Below are 20,356 nucleotides of genomic sequence, written 5' to 3' on the forward strand. Positions count from 1 at the left end.
GGAGAGGGAGAGAGATTTTTTATCTTCTCAGCTGGATTTTGCCATATTGTGAATATGCCTCAAGGTAACTCAGGGGTGCTTGCCATTTTCTAAGGAAATGGAGAAAATAGTTGGAAATATGAATTATTTGGAAGAATTTGTGACCTAGGTGACCTCATTGTTATTGGAATGACTCTGTAAGAACACAAAGAAAGACTATAAAATATTAGATTACCTAGAGAAGGTGGTCTGAAACTGTTGATTGACAAGAGAGAGTTTTTGCAGAGCCTTGAGAAAGTATGTACACCATATAGCATCACAGGAAAGATGAATCACTAACTGGAAAAAAATAAAAGGAACACTCCTAAAGTAACCAACTTCAAAGAACCTCGGAGATCCCACCCCTAGGATTTAAAGGTTACTAGTGATGCTAAAAACAATGAATGATCTTACTCATGGATATATGATTTAAGAGAATCAAAAACAAGTCAGGAAATATCAATATACTCTAAACCCTTTGAAGTCACTTGGAGATTATTGACAGATAAAAAAAAAAACTTTTAAAGATGTGATAAGAAGACTTCCACAAATACCAGTTTGCAACTATATAGAATAATCCAGGCCTTTGCTTCTGCATACATATACTACCTTGAAAGGGTTGTAAGAAGTAGTGTACCTAGAGAATGCTGGTCATCAGAAATGGTGCCTTTGGGGCAGCCAGGTGGCGCAGTGAGTAAGAGTACCAGCCCCAGAGTCAGGATGACCTGGGATTGAATCCGGGCTCTGATACTTAGCACCATACCCAGAAATAACTGGCCGTGTAACCTTGAGCAAGTTACTTAACCCCAATTGTTTAAAAAAAAAAAAGAAATGGTGCCTTCACCTACAGAGGACCTAGTGACTGGAAGACATGTTTTTGTATATATGCTGAGGTTTTCAGCTCTGAAATTGAAACTATACCCCCCAGAAATCAAAGACTATATATAGAACTAAACTTCAAATTTGAATGGACAATTGTTCATTCATTTATAACTGGAGTAGTAGCCAATTAGATGTTGTTTTCCAGAGACAGGCAGGAACATTGACTAGTTATGGATTCATCACTGGCCAAAATAATTAACATGGATATTGATGATCTGTCTCAAAGGCTATTTGCCACCCAAAACATAGCACTAAGGGAATCGAGGGGATTGGGACAGCAAGTTGTTGATTATGGGAATCAAGTGAACTACACTGACTCCATCTTGTGACTCAGTTCTTAAGCTAGCTCAGCTCGCTTTCTATTCACTTATGGGACTAATTCAAAATCAGTCTTGTGAGAAAATTTTATCCATTTCTTATTATTTTATTATCATTATAATGATATAATTTATACATTTATTATTTAAGGGGAAATAGGAGAAAACCTGATTGTATTTTTTGAACCTAGCCCTACATGGCTGGAAGGATCATCTCTACCTGCTACCCTTAACTAAGGACCTAGGTCATGCTGACCAGAAACTTGATTAGATCCAAAGATTGAAGCAAATTTTCAAACAATAACACATCTCAAGCAACCCAGATAGCTTATCTGAAACTGTCCCCATACTTACTGATCAACCAGTTATTATTTCTCTGTTCCTTTGATTATTTATAGACACTTGGGGGAAGTGGGACTCCTCTTTTTCTGAATTCAGAGAACTATACCTTTTCACACATACCCCTCAACTTGGAAAGTCCCTAATCTTTCATCCAATTAGAAATCAGCTTACCTTATGTTGAATTGTTTCCTTTTAATTAATTGGCCTTACTTGTTTAATTGTTTTTTTTTTTAAAGCAATTGGGGTTAAGTAACTTGCTCAAGATTACATGGCCAGGTGTTTCTGTGTGGGTGCCAAGTGTCTGAGCCCAGATTCGATCCCCAGGTCACCCCAACACTGGAGCCAGTGCTCTTACTCACTGTGCTACCTGGCCACCCCAGTTAATTGTTTTTGATGCGTACAAATTCCTCTCCTTCTATATTTGGGATCTATGCCTAATCTGAGACTGTCTGCCTCTGGTTTGTTGGGCAATTATTATATATCACTTAATAAATCAATATGCTTGGGGATATCAAACCTTTGTTTCCTCAATCTTTTAGCCACCACAGCACTACCTAAGGATGAAATGAAATTTATGCCCAAGGATTCCCAAGAAGTATAATTGCTGTCAGACAGACATTTACCTGAGAGTTTTTGTGAACCTTGGTTCATTATACCAAAACTTCTTTTGCTCAGTTTTCCATGGATGACAGGGAAAGAGAAAAAATTACTAAGGAAAGATGGTGAAGTATTGACATAATGGCAGAGATTGGAGTTGGACAACTGTGTATACTGTGCAAAATTATCAATTCCTCTTCCTATATTCAGAAGCAGTTGGTGCTACCCAAAGCATATCATGTTAGTGCTGTGAGAGCTCAACATGATGACTTCAGACATATGGGTTAGAAAAGGATTTTACAGCTAATAAGGATCAGATTTTACTAGCTCACAATGATCACAGATGTCACAGTGATGGGTGAGGTATTTGCTTGTAGCATACAAAGAAAAGTATCACCAACTCTTACAATATACTGGGAGAATATAAACATTAGCAAACCTTTGGAATGCATCTGTGTGGACTTTTTGTCACTGGAATGAGGAAATAAACATGAGCCATAATTTATTAGTGACTGAGCATTTCACCAGATATGCACAAGCCTGTCTAAGCAGAAATAAATAAAAGATTCCATAATTGCTGAAATATTATGGCACAGGAATTGATCAAATGAGATAATATATGCAACAAATTTCATAAACCTTAAATTTCTATGTACATCCTATCCATTATTGTTGTTTTTAGTATTATTGATATTGTTATTAATTTCAGTGTTTGATTTTCCTGCCAAGATTTATTCTGAACAAATTACTTAAGGGAACCTTAGCTTTAGTAATTGTTAGGGCAGCTAGCTAGCACAGTGGATAAGGTCTGGAGTCAGGAAGGCCTGTGCTGAAATCCAGCCTCAGATACTTACTAGGTGTGTGAACCTGGGCAAGTCACTTAACCTCTTCCTGACTCAGTTTCCTCATTTGTAAAGTGGGGATAATGATAGTGCCTAACTCCTAAGGTTATTGTGAGGATCAAATGACATAATAATTGTAAATTGCTTAGCACATTGCATGGCACATGGAAAGCTCGATATAAATGTTAACTATTATGATTGTTATAATTATTTTAATTAACTAAACAAAAACTACACCTAAAAAATTAGGAGTAGAAATTCTAGTCAGTTGGTAAGTATTTATTGAGTGCTTAGTATGTCTCACACACTGTTCTAGGAACTAGAAATACAAAGAAAGAATAAAACAATGGTCTAAGGAGCGTAACCACAACCTGATGTTTCCATTGGCCATTGATGGATCCATTAAGGTGTGAACACAAATCTCAGTTAAGTAACATGTTCCCTCTTTAGCCCATGATTACCACTCCCCCAGAAATAACATCAAAGATTTATTCTATATTTAAAAATGTTTGGACATCAGCTACATCTCTACCTGTTGACTTGTACTTTGGAGTCTCAGAGGGTGAAAAAGGATATCGTTAAAAAAAAAATTAATCAATTCTGTAATTGAGAGAGAAACTGAAGAGAGCTCACCCACTAACTGTAACCTTAGTTCAGAAGAATTCTGAAAGGAGTAGACAAAGCTGTGATGTTCATCTTCATTAGTCAGGTAACAGTGTCTTGCTGGTAAACCTTGGGGTTCAAGACGCCCACAGATTAGCAGATAGATGGACATCTATTCCTGGTCATTTTGTTAAAGATTGGAACCTTATAAATGTATAGAATGGCACCAGTCACAGAGTTCTATGATAATAATTTGTACCAACCTTATATTGCCCATAGGAGAGTTAATTAAACTCCCTGAGGAACAAGAAAAAGATAATGATAAGTTGTCACTTAAGAAGACTGTAGGAAAAGAGACTGTCTGATGGTTTTAGTAGTTTGCCTTAGACAATGGCTCAGATGCTTCAAGTGAGGAAGACATTTTGGCAAGAAATTCAACACCTTTAGCTGGGTCTGAGGAAGACCTAGACATGTTGTTGCTGTTCAGTCATTTTTCAGCTATATCTGACTGCGTGATCCCATTTGGGATTTTCTTGGCAAAGATACTAGAGTGGTTTGCTATTTCCTTCTTCAGCTCATTTTACACAAGAGGAACTCAGATGAACAAGGTTAAGTGACTTGCCCAGGATCACATAACTAGTGTCTGAGACTTAAGCTTGAATTCACATATTCCCGACTCCAGACTTACCACTCTATCCACTTCCTACCCTGACCTAGACATGAGGTATTATTGAGTAGATCAATGAATAACAAAAGCATTAATTGAATATTTGCTGTGTGCCAAGTGTTGTGCTGTGTTGAGGATATAAATAAAAAAAGAAAAGGTATTTTCTGCCCTTGGGAAGCTTACTTTCTAATAATGAAAACTACACTTAGGATATTGGAGGCCAGGGAGAAGTGCTTGAAAGTTATCAGTATAGGGAACGGGGCAAAGGAAAGCATATTACCACTGCCTATGCAGTAACAGTGGCAGAGTTGACTGGGTGGGTCCTTGGTGGGAGACTAGGGAAAGGAAATGTGGAAGGGGAGTGACTAAAGTTTATCAAAGTTGTTAGTACAAAAGCTATGGAGGAAGTGAGAGGAGACAGTAAAATGAAGCATGGCTGGAAATTTCCCAGAATAATATTGTAAGGTGTGTAGCTACCTGTCAAGAGAGTGGTGCCACAGGGCAAAGGTTCCTCCAGGGAATAGTGTCTGGTGGGGGCTCTGCTGTGGGTGGTGAGGAGGCATGCAGGAGGTGGGGGGGGGAATGAGTGGTGGCATCTTTCCTGCTTAAAATGTCATTTGTAAAGGCTTCTTAGGGGAAGAGAAGGTTAGTAAACACCATCAATAGTTCTCCTACATATACAAAAATTTCAATAGGTCACAACACACACCTGTATCCTTCCACCTCTGACTAGGTTAACTTACAGGAGAAAAAAGAAGTTACTCAGGAAAGCAGGTAGTGTTTCCATTATCGAATTAAATCAATGGTGCTTTGCCTTAAGGTGTGTAAATGCCATGATATGCATTTTTATCATTCCTATGTGTGTGTAAATATCATTAGGCAGAATTTTATTATATTTAATGCATCATCTCTGTTATTTTTAGTATATTTACTACATTATTATTATTTCTATTTCTAGTATTGTTTTATTTCCCGCTTTTCAAGTGTTGCTTGATATAATATGTGTGTTGTATGTAATATTAATGTAGCATTAATGCACTCCAATGATAGACATGGTGAGAAGTGAGTGTCAGTCAGTCCAAGGGGGGCAACAGTCAGTTGTCAAATGAATCAAAAAAAAAAATACAAAAATACAACTTTGGCCTTCTCAGTTGGTTCCAATAGCTGTATGACAATGGTTCCATTTTGATTTAATTTGCAAAAAGGAATTTTATAAAATAGAAATGGAAAGAAAAATCTTCCCTTTATTTCATTTAAGAGGAAATGGATAAACTGTTTCTCCATATGCAGGATGCAAATGTGAATCCCATAGTGCGCACCACATGCATAATGTAATGTGAAGCCAATAAGCTTTCTCACCTAGCAGGGCTGGATCTGAAGCCCGAGCTGAGACTTGGCACAATGTGCTGTTTTCATTGAGTGACTTGCATTATTTCTGTCGTGTTGCACTTCTCTCTTTAAAATATAAAATAAAATCGAAATACCTCCTATTAGAGGGAAAGGAAATGTGTTATCTATGTGATTTGCTTACCTGATTTAAAGTTATGGGCTACTTTTTTCCTTCTCCCCTTGAGGGGAAAAAAAAAACCATATCATTCAAATTCTGCTGATCTATCTATTTTTCCTACTTTGATTTTAATTCATACAGAGGTAAGTAAAGTGTTCTCTGACTTGCATTTAATTAAGAGTTATTTCTAACTTGAGGGAAATATTTTTCTTGAGCTATAGAAGTTTCTTCCCTATGGATGTTAAATCTAAGTGCTTAATTAAGACTGATATTTGCTGCCATTCAAGAAACGAATTGTAAGTTGTCACTCAGTGTGATCTTGCAGTTCAAAATACCTTTGGGAAGAAAAATCAAATTTAGGCATCAGCACATTTATCTTCTGGTACATATCAGGCACACATGTAGGGAAATTTTAGGTAATAGAACCCAACAAATAATTATGAGACAAGCAGGAACATAGGAGGAAAAGAAAACTTAGTTTAATGGCATTTGCTGGGGGGGAATTAGAGTAAGTTTGAGACCAACTATCACAGCTTTAATTTGCTGATTTGGAGGGGATCATTGAACTGTCCGATGATTAGGAGGGGCCCTACTTCTTTTCTGTTCCTCCCTTTCCCCTTCAGGGATTCCAAAAAGCATTGGGCAGCAAGCCAAGAGTAGAGATAGCCATATGGCTACCGCACAAATACCTATGAAATTAGAAAAGGCACCAGGCTCTCGTTCTATTGCTTCGTGTCCTCCTTGCCACCTTCTAATTGTGAAGAATGAAGGAGAAAAAAAAAAAGTAGGTCCTGATGTTTTCAAATGAGGTCATGACTCCAAAATGTCCCACTGTGGACAACTTACAGGAATATTATTTTGACATTAAATATTTTAGAAAATATAAATGATTAAATTCATATGAATCCAGAAAGATCAGTATCATTCTTCTTTGAGAAAAAGTTGTGGATTTCTTGCTATATTTGGAAGTGTAAAAATAAATTGTAATTGATATATTTGGTACCTCCTTTTACCCACTATTTGTTACCTTGAATATCTTCCAGAATAAGATTTTCAAATTTTGTTTGCATATTAATTCCTCTTTTTTTGGGGGGGGGGTGCAGCAAAACCTCACTGGGTTCAGATGATAAAGGATGTAGAAACTGCCGTGGAGGACAATCTGTACTGGGAATGCCGGGCAAGTGGTAAACCTAAGCCATCCTACAGATGGCTGAAGAACGGAGATGGCCTGGTGGTAGAGGTAAAGTGAATTGACTCATCTTCCCTCCTGTCACATTAGATGGTTTCTGGAAGCTTTACTGGGGAAGTGGTTGCCCAAAATACTGTTGATTTTTCTTAGGTTTTTGCTTACACTTCAATACGTAGACAGGATATGAAAGTAAGGGTTTGCCCCGCCAAGACCGAGATCTTTACTCAAATAAGCTCATGAGAAGGATATAATTCTATATTATTGATTTAAGTCCCCAACAGAAAGTGTATTTAATAAAAAATATTTACCATAAACTTAATATAAAACATTAATACAACCAATTCAACTTTCTTTTCAATTACTTGAATTACCTAAATGCATTCCAACATATAAAATACACTCATAAGAGTTTGGACTTGAGTGAATCAATAAAGATTCTTTGTTTTTCCATTTTTGTTCCAATAATTAAGAATTCCCATGAATCTCATCTTTTTTTTTCTTTATGTAGAGTTAGTTCTTAAACATATTCCCACATTCCTCCACATGGCTCATATTTAATCATGATGGCATTATAGTAGCCCATTTGGTTAATGTGCTGTAACATCTTTGAAGGGGCAATGTCCATAGAAGGCAGTATAACAGTTAGGAAGACCTTGCTTTGGCTCTATCCTTGCTATGTGATTTTAAGCAAGTGCCTTACCCTCTCAGGATCCCAGGCAGAAATCTACAACTCTGAACTGCAGTCATTGCTGACCAGCGTCAATTGAGTAGGTTTCCTCACCTATGAAATTATAAGTATAGTTTTTTTTATCATAACATAGTCATGGATCCAAACCAAAAATTTGTCTTTTATTATTGGAAATTTAGATGGTTTCAATTCTTTTTTTTAAAGTCTGTTTTATTCAAAATTAATAGAATAAGCATTTTCAAAACAGTAGAATACAACAAAAAAGATGCTTGTACAAGAAACTGCAAGTCACTTATGTCCAGCTTACTCTTTCTTTTAAATTCTTGTTATTTTTGAATTTTTTTGAAATTAGAACTAATACTGCCTGGTGCAGTGCTTTGCATGAAGTAGGATATCAATGAACATTCTTTTAAATTGAATTGATTGCTGCTGTCAATATCTTTGAACAGGTAGCTCTAATTTCTATTAATAATATCCTCAGTTATAATTCCAACAATATAGTTATTAGGTCAGAGAGGATCATCATTTTTATGACTTTTCCTGCACACTACACAGACTGCTTTTTACAAAGACCCTCCTCACTTTTAGTAGTTGGACCATGAATATTAAGTATGTATTTCCCTTCTTGAGTCCTATCCCTTAGCTGGATTGCAAGGGAAATTAATATGTCTATCATTCAGCAATTCCTCTGCTTTGGCATTTATTTTCTCAATGACTTCTTCTATGCACTTTTTAATTATGCTGGGTGTTTGCTCTTAGTGCTAACCCAACCTTGCTCCTTCAATTCCTCAGGCATAGCACTTGTCTATATTTCACACTCCATAAACACCTTGATAAATATTCATGATCTCCATATTTAAGTATCTTTTGTTCCATGTACCTAGTTTTTACCAGCCTTCAACTTGCATATTTAAAGAATAGCAAAGAAACTCCTTACCGTTTGCCTGAATAGAAATGCTGAAGCTTGTGGCACTTTCTGTTTGGAAGTTGGAGACATTAAATGACAAAGGAAAATCATTTGGAATGTTACGGGTTTATCCCATGTATTCCTAGATTGTGCTTTATGAGATGTAGAGCCTGCTTCCTTTTAGGCTACTTGGTCTTTATTAGCACTTCAGAGGACCAATTCCAATTCATTGGTGAAAGATTAGTTGGTTTCTTGGTTTAAGTGAGAACTAAAGTCAATTTGCACAGTCAAAGGAGATACTTTGGTGATCTTTCTGTACAGTTCATAAATGAGAGAAATCTGGGATAGATTTGATCCAAGGTAAAGTTTTCAGTGGTTCTTGTTTTCTTTTTTTGTTAAAACATACTGTGCTTTTATAGATAAAGACATTTCCCCTCCATTGCCTAGGAGAGAGTACAGCTAGAAAATGGGGCCCTTTCAATAGCAGACCTAAATGTGAATGATTCTGGCATGTACCAGTGCATAGCAGAAAACAAACATGGGCTCGTCTATTCCAGTGCAGAACTCAAAGTTGTTGGTAAGATACATTTTCTTTATACTTTTATTAAAAATGCTTTTCATGATACCAGTTTATCATCTTAATTTGTTAACCCTTTCAGGTATGACTATAGATGGAGGTATTATATGTCTCTCTTTTTAATCCATTACAATGAAGTGTTTGGTAACAGCTATAACTCATGTGCTATAAAAATCCAGGATATTTACGGCCCGATCATTCATCGCTTTGAAGCGAGAATGCGCAGCTAAATTATTAATGATGGAACAGTAGTAGAAACAGTGACTTGGAGAGAAGCCCAAAGATGAAGACTAATTATAGGATATGAAGGCGATGTTCTCTTTGTCTTTGAGAAACTATGTTTCATATCATAGACAATATCATCATAGACAGTAGGAGTAAAATTTCAGTTAACCAGAACTCGACAGAGTAGGATTCCCAATTGTTTTCCTTCGATTAGTTTATTATTATTTTTTGCTTTTAGAAGAATGCCATTTCCCTCTCATCTTTCACCACCCTCTCTCTCTCTCTCTCTCTCTCTCTCTCTCTCTCTCTCTCTCTCTCTCTCTCTCTGTCTCTCACACACACACACACACACACAATTGTAACAAAGACAGCATATAACCAAATCTATGCCCATAACAATCTTTTTTCATTGAAAACAGCAGTAATGGGTGAGGAATCCAGGGAGCTTTGTGGCTCTTCTACTTCTTACCTATTTGACCTTGAGTGAGATGTTTAACATCTTTTGACCAAACTGAACAGTTGATCCTTTGAGGTCTCTGTCAGCTCTAAAACTGTGATCCAGTGATATTATAAGTTCACCTTGCTTTTAGTACTCTTTTTAATATACATTATTGTAGGGACTTTATTTTATCTCCTCTTTCTGGTTACTTTCCTCTATCATTCATTCATACAAGTCTAACTGTATTTCCCTGAACTCCTCATATTTCTGAGTATTATGACAATATTTCACATTAACTTAATCTTTTCTAATTTGTTTACCTTATTGGATGGGTAGGTATCTAGTTTGCTTCCAATATTTTTGCTACACAAAAAGAGCTTCTTCCTTTTATTTTAGGAGAAATTAAAAATGGGTAGGCTGAAAAATTAAGGCATTAGAGAAAAATAATTCAAAACAAAATTCTAAGATATGCCATGAGACCAGTGGATTCAGTAGATAGTATTATACTTTCTATATCTAACGTCCCTTCCATTACTAAATCCTATGATTCTCTGATTTACAGTGACATACAAAGATAATTTATATCCAGAATAATGACCCTGAGGCCCTTAATTATCAAAGAGACACTCTGTTCTAGGCACTCTCATTAAGAAGCCATAATTAACTGCTGCTTTAGGCAACTTTTAAACTATAAGTTGCAGAACAGTTGCTGATTTGCATTGGTAGAGTGACTTTCTTTAATGGGAGTTCCTTATACCAAAGAAATCACAGGTCCAGTAAAAAGAAGGAATAGTTGTAGGGAAGTATATGAATATTTTTTGTTTGTTGTCTTTTGGAGGGGGGATTCAGGGCAATTGGGGTTAAGTGACTTGCCCAAGGTCACACGACTAGTATGTGTTAAGTGTCTGATGCTGGATTTGAACTCAGGTCCTCCTGACTCCAGGGCTAGTGCTCCACTCACTGTGCCACCTAGTTGCCCCCATATATGGATATTTTAAATGGAATTTAATGTTTTCAATTCACAATCCACTATTTCTCCCTGCTAGTGCCTTCCACACTTCAAACCCTTGTTTGAAAAAAACAAAACTCTGTATTTATACTGATATATTTGAAGAAAATTTTTCAACAATGGAACAAAGTGAGCTACCTGTTTTATCTTTAATTTTTAATTTTAATTTAATTCTTAATCCTAATTTACCTTTGATACCTAAGAGATTTTTTTTAAATCTCTAATAACAAATAGTACCTGGAACCTACCAAACCAATAATTACTTCCTCTTCGATTGATTGGTTGGTTGTTTGATTAATTGATTCTGGTCACTATTCTGTCACATTTTGTTGTTCTGGGTGTTTACTTTTAGAATTAGGATGGCAACTACAAAACTTATTGGTAAATGTATTTTCTACAATGGCAAAGGCTTCAATATATTTCCAAGGATGGGGTAGGGTATAAAAAGCTGCATCCACATAGCAATTCTATGACCTTGCCATTCATCTTCAAAATAACTGTGTAAAATCAACTTTAAAATAATTTGAGCTGTTTTCTTTTTCATTCTTTCTTCATCATCAGCATCTGCTCCAGACTTTTCTAAGAATCCAATGAAGAAGCTGATTCAGGTTCAAATAGGCAGCCTGGTTATATTTGATTGCAAACCAAAGGCATCTCCCAAGGCACATTGCTCTTGGAAGAAAGGTGACGAGGTCCTGCAACCAAGTGAAAGGTATTCAGTTCCCCCAAAGCATTGATTTTTCAGATTTTCTTGTCTTTAAATCCATGTTAAATTTAATTTAATTATGTTTATATATTAATTATTTATTTAATAAATTAATAATTTAATTATTAATTAATTAATTAATGGTAGGTACTCAGTTTCTCTGACTGTAACTTGTAGAAATCAGTATCAAAAAATGTTAGAAGGAAAAGGGCATTTAGAATTCATCTAGTCTAAAACTCTTATTTTGGGGCTGAAGAAACTGAGCTATGGAGATATTAATTGATTTGTCTAAAGTCATGCAGATCCAGTAGCAGAGATGAGATTTGAGACCTGATATTCTAACTGCAAAGCAGAGGTTCCTTTCATTGGGCTATGCTGCCTCTGGTTGACCCTTCTCTAGGGAACAGTCTTTTTTACCAAGTGACCAACTGAGCAAGGAGTAAGAACAAGACTTAGGTTGAGTCCTGGCTTTGTCACTTACTGAACTTGTGAACTTAGGGAAGTCACTGCTGTATCATGGACTGGTGAAATGAGTGCTGAAGTTGGAGTCAGAGGACCTGAGTTCCAATCTTTGATCTGCTTGCCTGTATAAACTTGGGAAAGTCACTTGCCTTCTCTAGATCTTCTGTTTCCCCATCTTTAGAATGAGAACTAAATCACCTTTGAAGTCTCCTCCCAGCTCAAAATGGATAATCCTATGATATGTTGATGAGTTGCAATTCTTCTTATGATTGATAGAATCGGAATTCAGGGTCAAGATTTAGTGGTTTACCACATCTAAATAGAGAGTAATATGGAGAATAAATGGGGAATCACATGATTCACTCTTGAGCTCCTTCATCTCAGTAAGCTAGTCCACATTCTTTGAGCCTTGGATTGCAGAATATAACGTTCTTAAGAAATGAGTTTCCTAAGAATGCCTTTGCTTTAATGTACTTCAACAGTCTTCCAACTTGCTATATCTTTAATTGGAAAAAATCCCAAACATAAACAATGCAGTCTATTATATGATAATTTTGTCCCAAGAAATTCGAAGTACTTCTCCTTTTCCCAACATTCCCCTGGAAGAGGCAGACTTTGGTATACCAATTTGAAAACCTGATGCAGAAATTATTTGTCCAAAGATGCTGAGGAGTCAATTGGAGAATGATTTAGCACTCAAATATCACAGAAAGAGAGCCAGTCGGATATGACCAATAAGAATTTTAGGCTTAGATTTGGTGAAATGTGAGTTCTGATCCATCCTCTGCTATTCACAAGCTATGTCATCACAGGGAAATCATACAATTTCTCTGAGACTCAGATTACCCATATAGAAAATGGCAATGATAATACCTGTAATACCAGATTTATTGACAAACTCCAAAGATATACCATGTGTATTTTATGTGTACATGGGTGTGGGTATATATATGTATACATATATACATATATGTGTATATGTGTTTGGGTGTATATATATGTACACACATACACTTATAGATATATAATTGAAAAGTTTCTGTTGCTGTAGAAATGTCAGTTATTATGATCCCACAACCTTCTGTCCTATACGTGTAAAAGATTTTAGAGGTAATCTAGTAAAGCTCTCCTTTTTTTTTTAAGATTGGGGTGACCAGGGCCTTTCAATTGAATTGTTATGCTAACAGAAGATGAGATGCAAACATAAAATAGATGTGAAAGCAAAATCAAATAAGAATACAAAGACAAAAACAAGAAGAAAAATAAATAAGTAAACAGTCCCTACTCTTAAGAAACTTATTAACTATTGTGGGAGAAAAGGAATATAACATGCACAAAGGCTAATTGAATATGAATTATATCCAAGTAACATAAAACAATATGGACAGGGTACCAATAATTGGGGAACCCAGATATACAAGAATCTGTATTTCTTTTTTTTTTAATTTTTTTTTTTTTTATTAAGCAATCGGGGTTAAGTAACTTGCTCAAGGTTACACGGCCAGTTATTTCTGGGTGTGGTGCTGAGTATCTGAGCCCGGATTTGATCCAGGTCATCCCAACTCTGGAGCTGGTGATCTTACTCGCTGAGCCACCTGGCCACCCCTAATCAATTGGGGTTAAGTAACTTGCTCAAGGTTACATGGCCAGGTGTTTCTGGGTGGGTGCTAAGTGTCTGAGCCCAGGATTCGATCTCCAGGTCTTCTCAACACTGGAGCCGGTAGGTGCTCTTACTCGCTGTGCTACCTGGTCGCCCCTCAAGAATCTGTATTTCAAAGGGAATGGGAATCTCTTATCAGACAGAAATGAGAAAGAAAGAAGTACATTCCATAGATGAAGAGTTGCTAGGAGTAGAGATGGCATGTCTTATACTGGGATCAACTAGCAGGCCATTTGGAATAAAACAGAGTGAAAGAAGGGGAATAATATGAAAAGGGCCTGCAAAAGAAGGTAGAGGACTTTAAATACCAGACTAAGGAATTTGTATTTTATCTTAGAGGCAATCAGGAGCCAATGAAGAGTTACATATTCAGAGCTCAGTTTGGGGTCTATTAATTGTGTGGAGAATGGAAAGGTGTGAAGAATGGGTCCAATATATGTTTGAGAAAAGCTAGCTGAGTTCTGAGAGGTTCATTCTCAGAAGGTACACTACCAGGTGGTGATTTTTTGGGGTCCAAAAACTTCTCATGACTTACTAAAACTTTAAGAGCAATTGGGGAGATTGGAATCTTAGGGCAAACTTTTCTTGTTAGGCAACAGTGACTTTTATCTCACTGTTTATGATCACAATGATCACAATTATTTCTGGATATGAGTACTCCTAATGATTTTGAATGTTCTCATAAAACCTTTGCCCTCTTAAGTGCTATAAACATCATTGCTACATATTGCCAGTACAGTTATTTCTCAATATCTATAAAGACCTGGGTTGTTAAATAAAATGAGTTCCAGCAAAGATGAAAAACCCATCATGAAGGCCTGGAGTCCTGAATTAACTTAGGATATTGCTGTAGTAAAAAGCAGGATGGAATTGCAATCACCAGGTTCACACCTTCATTCTGACACAAAGCTCTGTGATCATGGGCGACTTATTCAATCTTTTTGTACCTCATATAATTCTCCAATACTTAGAAAGCTATTGATGGGTTATATCAGAATTGGTGAAGAGAGTTCCTACATGGATGAAATAATGGGATGAGATTAGGGACCATATCTTGGATTTCTTCAGTGTAGAGTACTCCCAAGGAAGGAAATCCTTTCTCGATAGAGTGAAGGGCATTTTCTCTGCAATTTATAGTCTTCAAGAATTAACTGGGGATAGAGCACCAGCCATAGAGTCAGGAGAACCTGAGTTCAAATCAACTTCCTTAATTGTGTGACCCTGGGCAAGTAACTTAACTCCATTTGCTTCCTAGGTAGACAGATAGAGATTTTTTTTTTTAAATTAGCTGGGATGGGGCACTGAGAGGTGAGTGTCTTGCCTCCTTAGCATGTTTGGGGAACAAGTTGAATTCATATCTTCCTGGCTTCCAGGCCACCTGCCTCTCTACTATGCTTAATAACTAGCATTTAGGTAGTGCTTCAGTAAGAGTGTTTTACAACCATTAGCTCACTTGATTCTCACAACATTTAATGCAGTTATGCCACCTAAATTATTTAAAAGACATCTTCCACTCAGGCTTTGTTGAAACTCAATGGATTGGTCCTAAGAAATACTGAAATCCATGTTTTCTAGAAAAAAGATCTAAGTCGTCATTAACAAGCAGTAAAGTTAGGGTGGCTAGGTTGCGCAGTGAATAGAGCCCTGGCCCTGGAGTCAGGAGGACCTGAGTTCAAATATGGGTTCAAAAAAAGAAGAGGAGGAGGAAGAAGAAGAAGAAGGAGGAGGAGGAGGAGGAGGAGGAGGAAAGATATACTGCTTTAAGGAGCTCCAAGTCTAAGGGGGGGAGAAAATATACCAGCAGCTCTGTCCAAATAAGTTTACTGCAGAATTAAATTGAAGGAAGTTTCAGAGGGAAGGTATTAAGATTAAAGGGAACCGGAAAGTCATCCTTCTAGTTAAAACCAAGGCCCAGAGGAGATGTTACATTCAAGGTCACAGCCACACCCAAGCTAAAACAGCCCTAGATTTCAATGGCTTATAATAAGTTCCTATTTGTTGGTCAGTGGAGCCAGCTCCCTCCATTGGGCAAACATGGAGAACTAGCTCTTCTTTGGAGCATGACCCCATTTCCTGGTAGCTCTTTCTCTTCCTCCAAAATTCAGTTCTGTACTCATCTCTGCCCATGTTCTCACTGCTTCCTCCATTCCCCCCTCAGTAACATGGACCCCTTGGAAGCAAGGACTGCTTTTCTTAATTGATTCTGTAGCCCCCAACATTCACCACTTACTTGCCTTACCTGGAATAGGAACTTAATGCTTGTTAGAATGGCTTGTTAAAGCTAGGCTTGGTCAAATCACCATGACTTCCTTCCTAGAATGACTACTCAATCACAGTTTTAATAATTCTGATTTGGTGTTTTAATCTTACAAAAATTCCTACCTACTTATTTTACCATTAATAAAAAGAAATCTTTCATTAGTGTTAATAATACAGGTAGGAAAAGATGGTTAATGAATCTGAAAATTTTGATAAATCCAATCTGTAGGTCATAATGGGTTTAGAATTGGAAAGACCCATAGAGGTGCAATTAATAATCCAGGTCATTGCTGACATAGAGCACAGTACCCTCAATCCTTATTCATTCTCATATTCAATGAATCACCTACTCAAAATGTGTACTTGGTTGCTATTCTTTGAATTATATTCCTTATGCAATTCGTTTCCACTCTACTCAGTTATTTCCATAAAATGTACCCCACCCCCCCTCATTTTTTTTCGACTCGGTGCTTGGTAAACAGTAGACATTTAATAAATGCTTGGTGATTGCTTTTGGACATACAACCATTTCTGAAGTGAATGCTCCTTCTTTTCAGAGAGTAGAACTTTGGATTTGAAATCAATGAAAATAGACACCCTTCTGTAGTTTGTTAGATGTGAGACCATGAAAAAAAGTCACTTAACTCCTCTGACTCTTAATTTCCTCATTTGAAAAATATATGTAAAACACCCCCAAAGGACTATTGTGATGAACAAATGAGTTAATGTATATAAAGTGCCTTGCAAATTTGAAAGAATTATTTCAAGAGTAACTGTTACTGTCTAAGAGCTCAAAAGAAGCTTACCTTTTAGAAAAGTTAGATGGATCCTTTTTTGTCAAATATAATCACTATTAAGAAAATGGGGAGTTAGAAATGTAGTCTTCTATGATTATATTGTTTATTAAATAGGAAACAATGATTCTAAATCCTTCCTCCAACACTCTGTAATCCTGGGCACAACACATAACTTCTCTCACCTTAGTTTCCTCATGATAGGTCTGGGTCGGCGAGGTGGCACAGTGAATAGAACACCAGCCCTGGAGTTAGGAGGACCTGAGTTCAAATCCAGCCTGAACACCTAACACAAAACCTAGCTGTGTGACCTTGGACAAGTCACTTAACCCCAACTTCCCTGCCTTCCACCCTCCAAAAAGAAAAAAAAATAAAAGAATAGGTTCCAGTCATCATTTAAGCCTAGAATTCCAGCTCCTAGGAGGATGATTTCCTTGAGCTTGGGAGTTTTGAACTACAGTGGGTGCAAAGCTAATCATGTGTATGCATTAAGTACAAAATCAATATGGTGAGCCTTCTGGGAGCCATGGGCCTAGGTCAGAAATGAAGTAGGGCAAAGCTCCCTTGCCAATCAGAATGGCACTAGACCTGTGGATTGCAGTCTGGAGGAGATAAGGAGACCTAATCTGAAAAATAAATAAGAAAGGAAGGTAAGATTAGTCAATGTTTTTGAATGACTGGCTAACTATTTTTTTAAGCTGTTAGGATAATCAGGAGTATATAAATAGGAATGTAAATATTTTATTTTATTCTATTCCCTTTGATTATTCTCTAAATAAGACATATACATAGATAGACACATTCACATATGTGCGAACATACAAAATATTTTAAAATAATCACTGACTCCTAGGAGGTTGTCCTGCCTCATATAAGTGATGAAATAGATTTTTTCTGTGTCTATTCCAAGTAAAAAGAACATATAATATTGTTTTCAGAGGACAGATAATAAAAGACACTTCTCTCATTTTGGTGAAAAAGTTGGGGACTAAAGGTGCCAAATGTCACATATCCAGTGGACTTGGGGGCATGGTTTGACTTAACTGATTTTCTTTGCTACAAAAGTTTGGTAATTAGGAAATGATTATAGTCTAAAAAATCAAAATGCATCAATTAAACTTTCTATGTATTAAGAAAAATAGAAAAAGGGTCATAAAATTTTTCATGTTAGGTCAAATTATATAACCCATAGAAATGCATAAAATGGAAAATGCTTTTTAATTGTGGTGTTGCGAGTTATTGCCTGCTATTTGTGGTGTCTGAGGGGGAAAAAAGCTTATTGATTACCTAGACTGAAAAGAGTTATTACTAAGTTATAATCTGTGGCTAGGCAGGAAGAAATTCCATTCTAGGTGTCCTGTGGTCTGGTCTGTGCTTTAGATAGAGAAATGGTACAATGTGAAATGGTACAATGGGATGCTTTTCTCCCTTTATATGTGTTTGCTGATGAAAAAAAAAGCTGCCATTTTCGAGCATCCTGCTAGCTACAATAGGCTTTGTTCCCAAGTGTGATTTGCTGACTGTTGTGTGGTTGTATAAGCTTGAGATCATGTGGAATTACAGTCAAGTGTGTGACAGTCTTGTCTGACTTAGAGAAAGACAGACCTTATTTATAGTTTTTCTTATTCAAGTGTCAAAGAAGACAGATACCTTGAACTAACACTTCTATCACATTACATCAGTGTTTCATAAATTTATTGATTTGCCTAATCAACTATGTTTCCACAGAAGAAAATCACAAAACTTCATGTTTTCTCATATTAGCGTGATGGCTTGGCATAGTGTTAGAAACCCAGCCTCAATAAGACCTAGGTTAAAATCTAGTCCATGAGAATTAATGGCTGTGTAACCCTTAACAAGTTTCCTAACCCTTCAGTGCTCTGAGAAATTCTATAAGGCTATAAGTTGTAGAGACAGTGCCAATCTGCATTAGTAAGGAGAACTTTTACACCATAAAATTATCTTATAGGTAAAATCACACATCTAGTCTGTTTTCCTATTTTTTTTAATTGCATTCGTCAAATTTAACAGTCCAATAGTGTAAGCTCATTAAAGGTCTATATCTTGTTTTAATTTGGTTTGGTTCGCTTTGGTTCAATTTACTTTGTCTTTGCAACTTCAGCATCTGGCAAAGAGTAGGCATCTAATAAACTGTAGCTGAATTGACTTCCAACAGTATTTATTAAGTCACTTCTGTGCCAGGCCTTTGTGTTAGGCCCTGGGAATACAAAGAGAGAAAACCTGGGTTCAAATCCTAGCTCTGCTTTGACTTCCTATGTAATCTCTTGTGCCTCAGTTTCCTCATTTGTAAAATGAGGTCATCAGGTTAGATGCCCTCTGAGGTCTCCAAATCTATGCGTATGATTATAACGAAATGATCCCCTGCTCTCAAGAACCTGGCATTCTCCTGAGGAAATACACCATGTATACAGATACATTTAGTAAAGAGATTATTTTTAAAACAATAGCTATTCTTCCATTTTATAAAAGAACAAACAAAATGAATATGTGGATCACTTTTTATTTCAGATTTACATGCTTTCTTTATGGCCATTTTTCTCCAATGAATGAGCCATTGGATTCAGGGCATCATACACACCTGCATATTTCTCTGTGAATAGCCCTACAAGTACAAAAGGTTTCACATTTCCAAATTCATTAATTAGTATCTGGATCACTGTCAGAATTCTCTAGAGCAATTCCACGTGGATATCTTTCTCAAAAGAACCCAGGTGTTTTCTTTCTTCAGGACAAGTCTACACGAGAAGCAAAAAGATTTTGCAACAAAAATCATTGAAATAAATTTCGTTAGGCTATCATATGTCCCCCATTTATGAATATGGATATTAATTTGGGAAATTTTTATAAAAGCTAACAATTAACTCCAAGGATATATTTACCATTAAATACCATAATTCATTGAAAAGAACTCCTTATTTACAGTTGGTTTACTTTATGTAACATTTTACTCTTTACAAAGCATTTTAAAATTTTTTTTTCAATAACACCATGAAGTGTGCTATGTAAGACATTATTCTTATTTTTAGAATGAGAAAATAGGGGTCAAGGATGCTTAAGTGACTTTCCTACAATTGTGTGGTCTGTAAGAATTGGGGTTGGAACTCATGCCCATTTTTTCCTGACTGAAAGCATACACCTTCTTTCCAATTTTTCATCACAGATGGTATTGTGATCCTTTCAAACAAAAAGTAAACTTTGTTATAGAAATACCATAAATAACTGGAATAGTAAAACTAAATGATAAAAGTAGAACACAGATTTCTTCCATGTAAAGCAAGGATAATCTTATTTTTTAAGATCTAACATATAAGATTTATATAATAAACTGTGCCCAGCAAAAAAGACTTGCCTCATGCTATGAGCCTGGTAGTTACTGAGAGAGATTACTAACAACTAGGGAATCTTCACACCCTGACTCTATTTGCCTCCAAGATTTTCTAACCAATAAATCACAAGCCCAACTCAGTTGTGCTCATAAGTTCAAAGCTGAGAATGCAAGGAAGAAAATTCTAATATTTCCTTAGATGCCATTTGCACATTATGTCTAAACTCAAAGGGGAAGAGAAATAGCTAAAGTCATTCAGCCAAAAGAGAATTAAAAAAAACAGTTTAACTGGAAATTTTCTTTAATTTTTTTCTGACATT

The 20,356-nt window shown here is 36.3% G+C and overlaps 1 protein-coding gene across 2 annotated transcripts in view; it reads left to right on the forward strand.

Moving 5' to 3' along the window:
• The window catches only part of CNTN3 (contactin 3), a 449,736-nt gene that overhangs the window by 356,613 nt on the left and 72,767 nt on the right, over nucleotides 1-20,356 (forward strand). For both annotated transcript variants that reach the window (XM_069084081.1, XM_069084082.1), the window contains 3 exons: nucleotides 6,879-7,015; nucleotides 9,007-9,136; nucleotides 11,371-11,521. In XM_069084081.1, coding sequence (XP_068940182.1) covers nucleotides 6,879-7,015; nucleotides 9,007-9,136; nucleotides 11,371-11,521 — 418 coding nt within the window. The remainder of the gene's footprint in view (nucleotides 1-6,878; nucleotides 7,016-9,006; nucleotides 9,137-11,370; nucleotides 11,522-20,356) is intronic.

The sequence above is a fragment of the Petaurus breviceps genome, unplaced genomic scaffold (genome assembly GCF_028583685.1).
Source record: "Petaurus breviceps papuanus isolate PSGF00001 unplaced genomic scaffold, PetGlider_PUasm1.0 174, whole genome shotgun sequence".
NCBI lineage: Eukaryota > Metazoa > Chordata > Mammalia > Diprotodontia > Petauridae > Petaurus > Petaurus breviceps.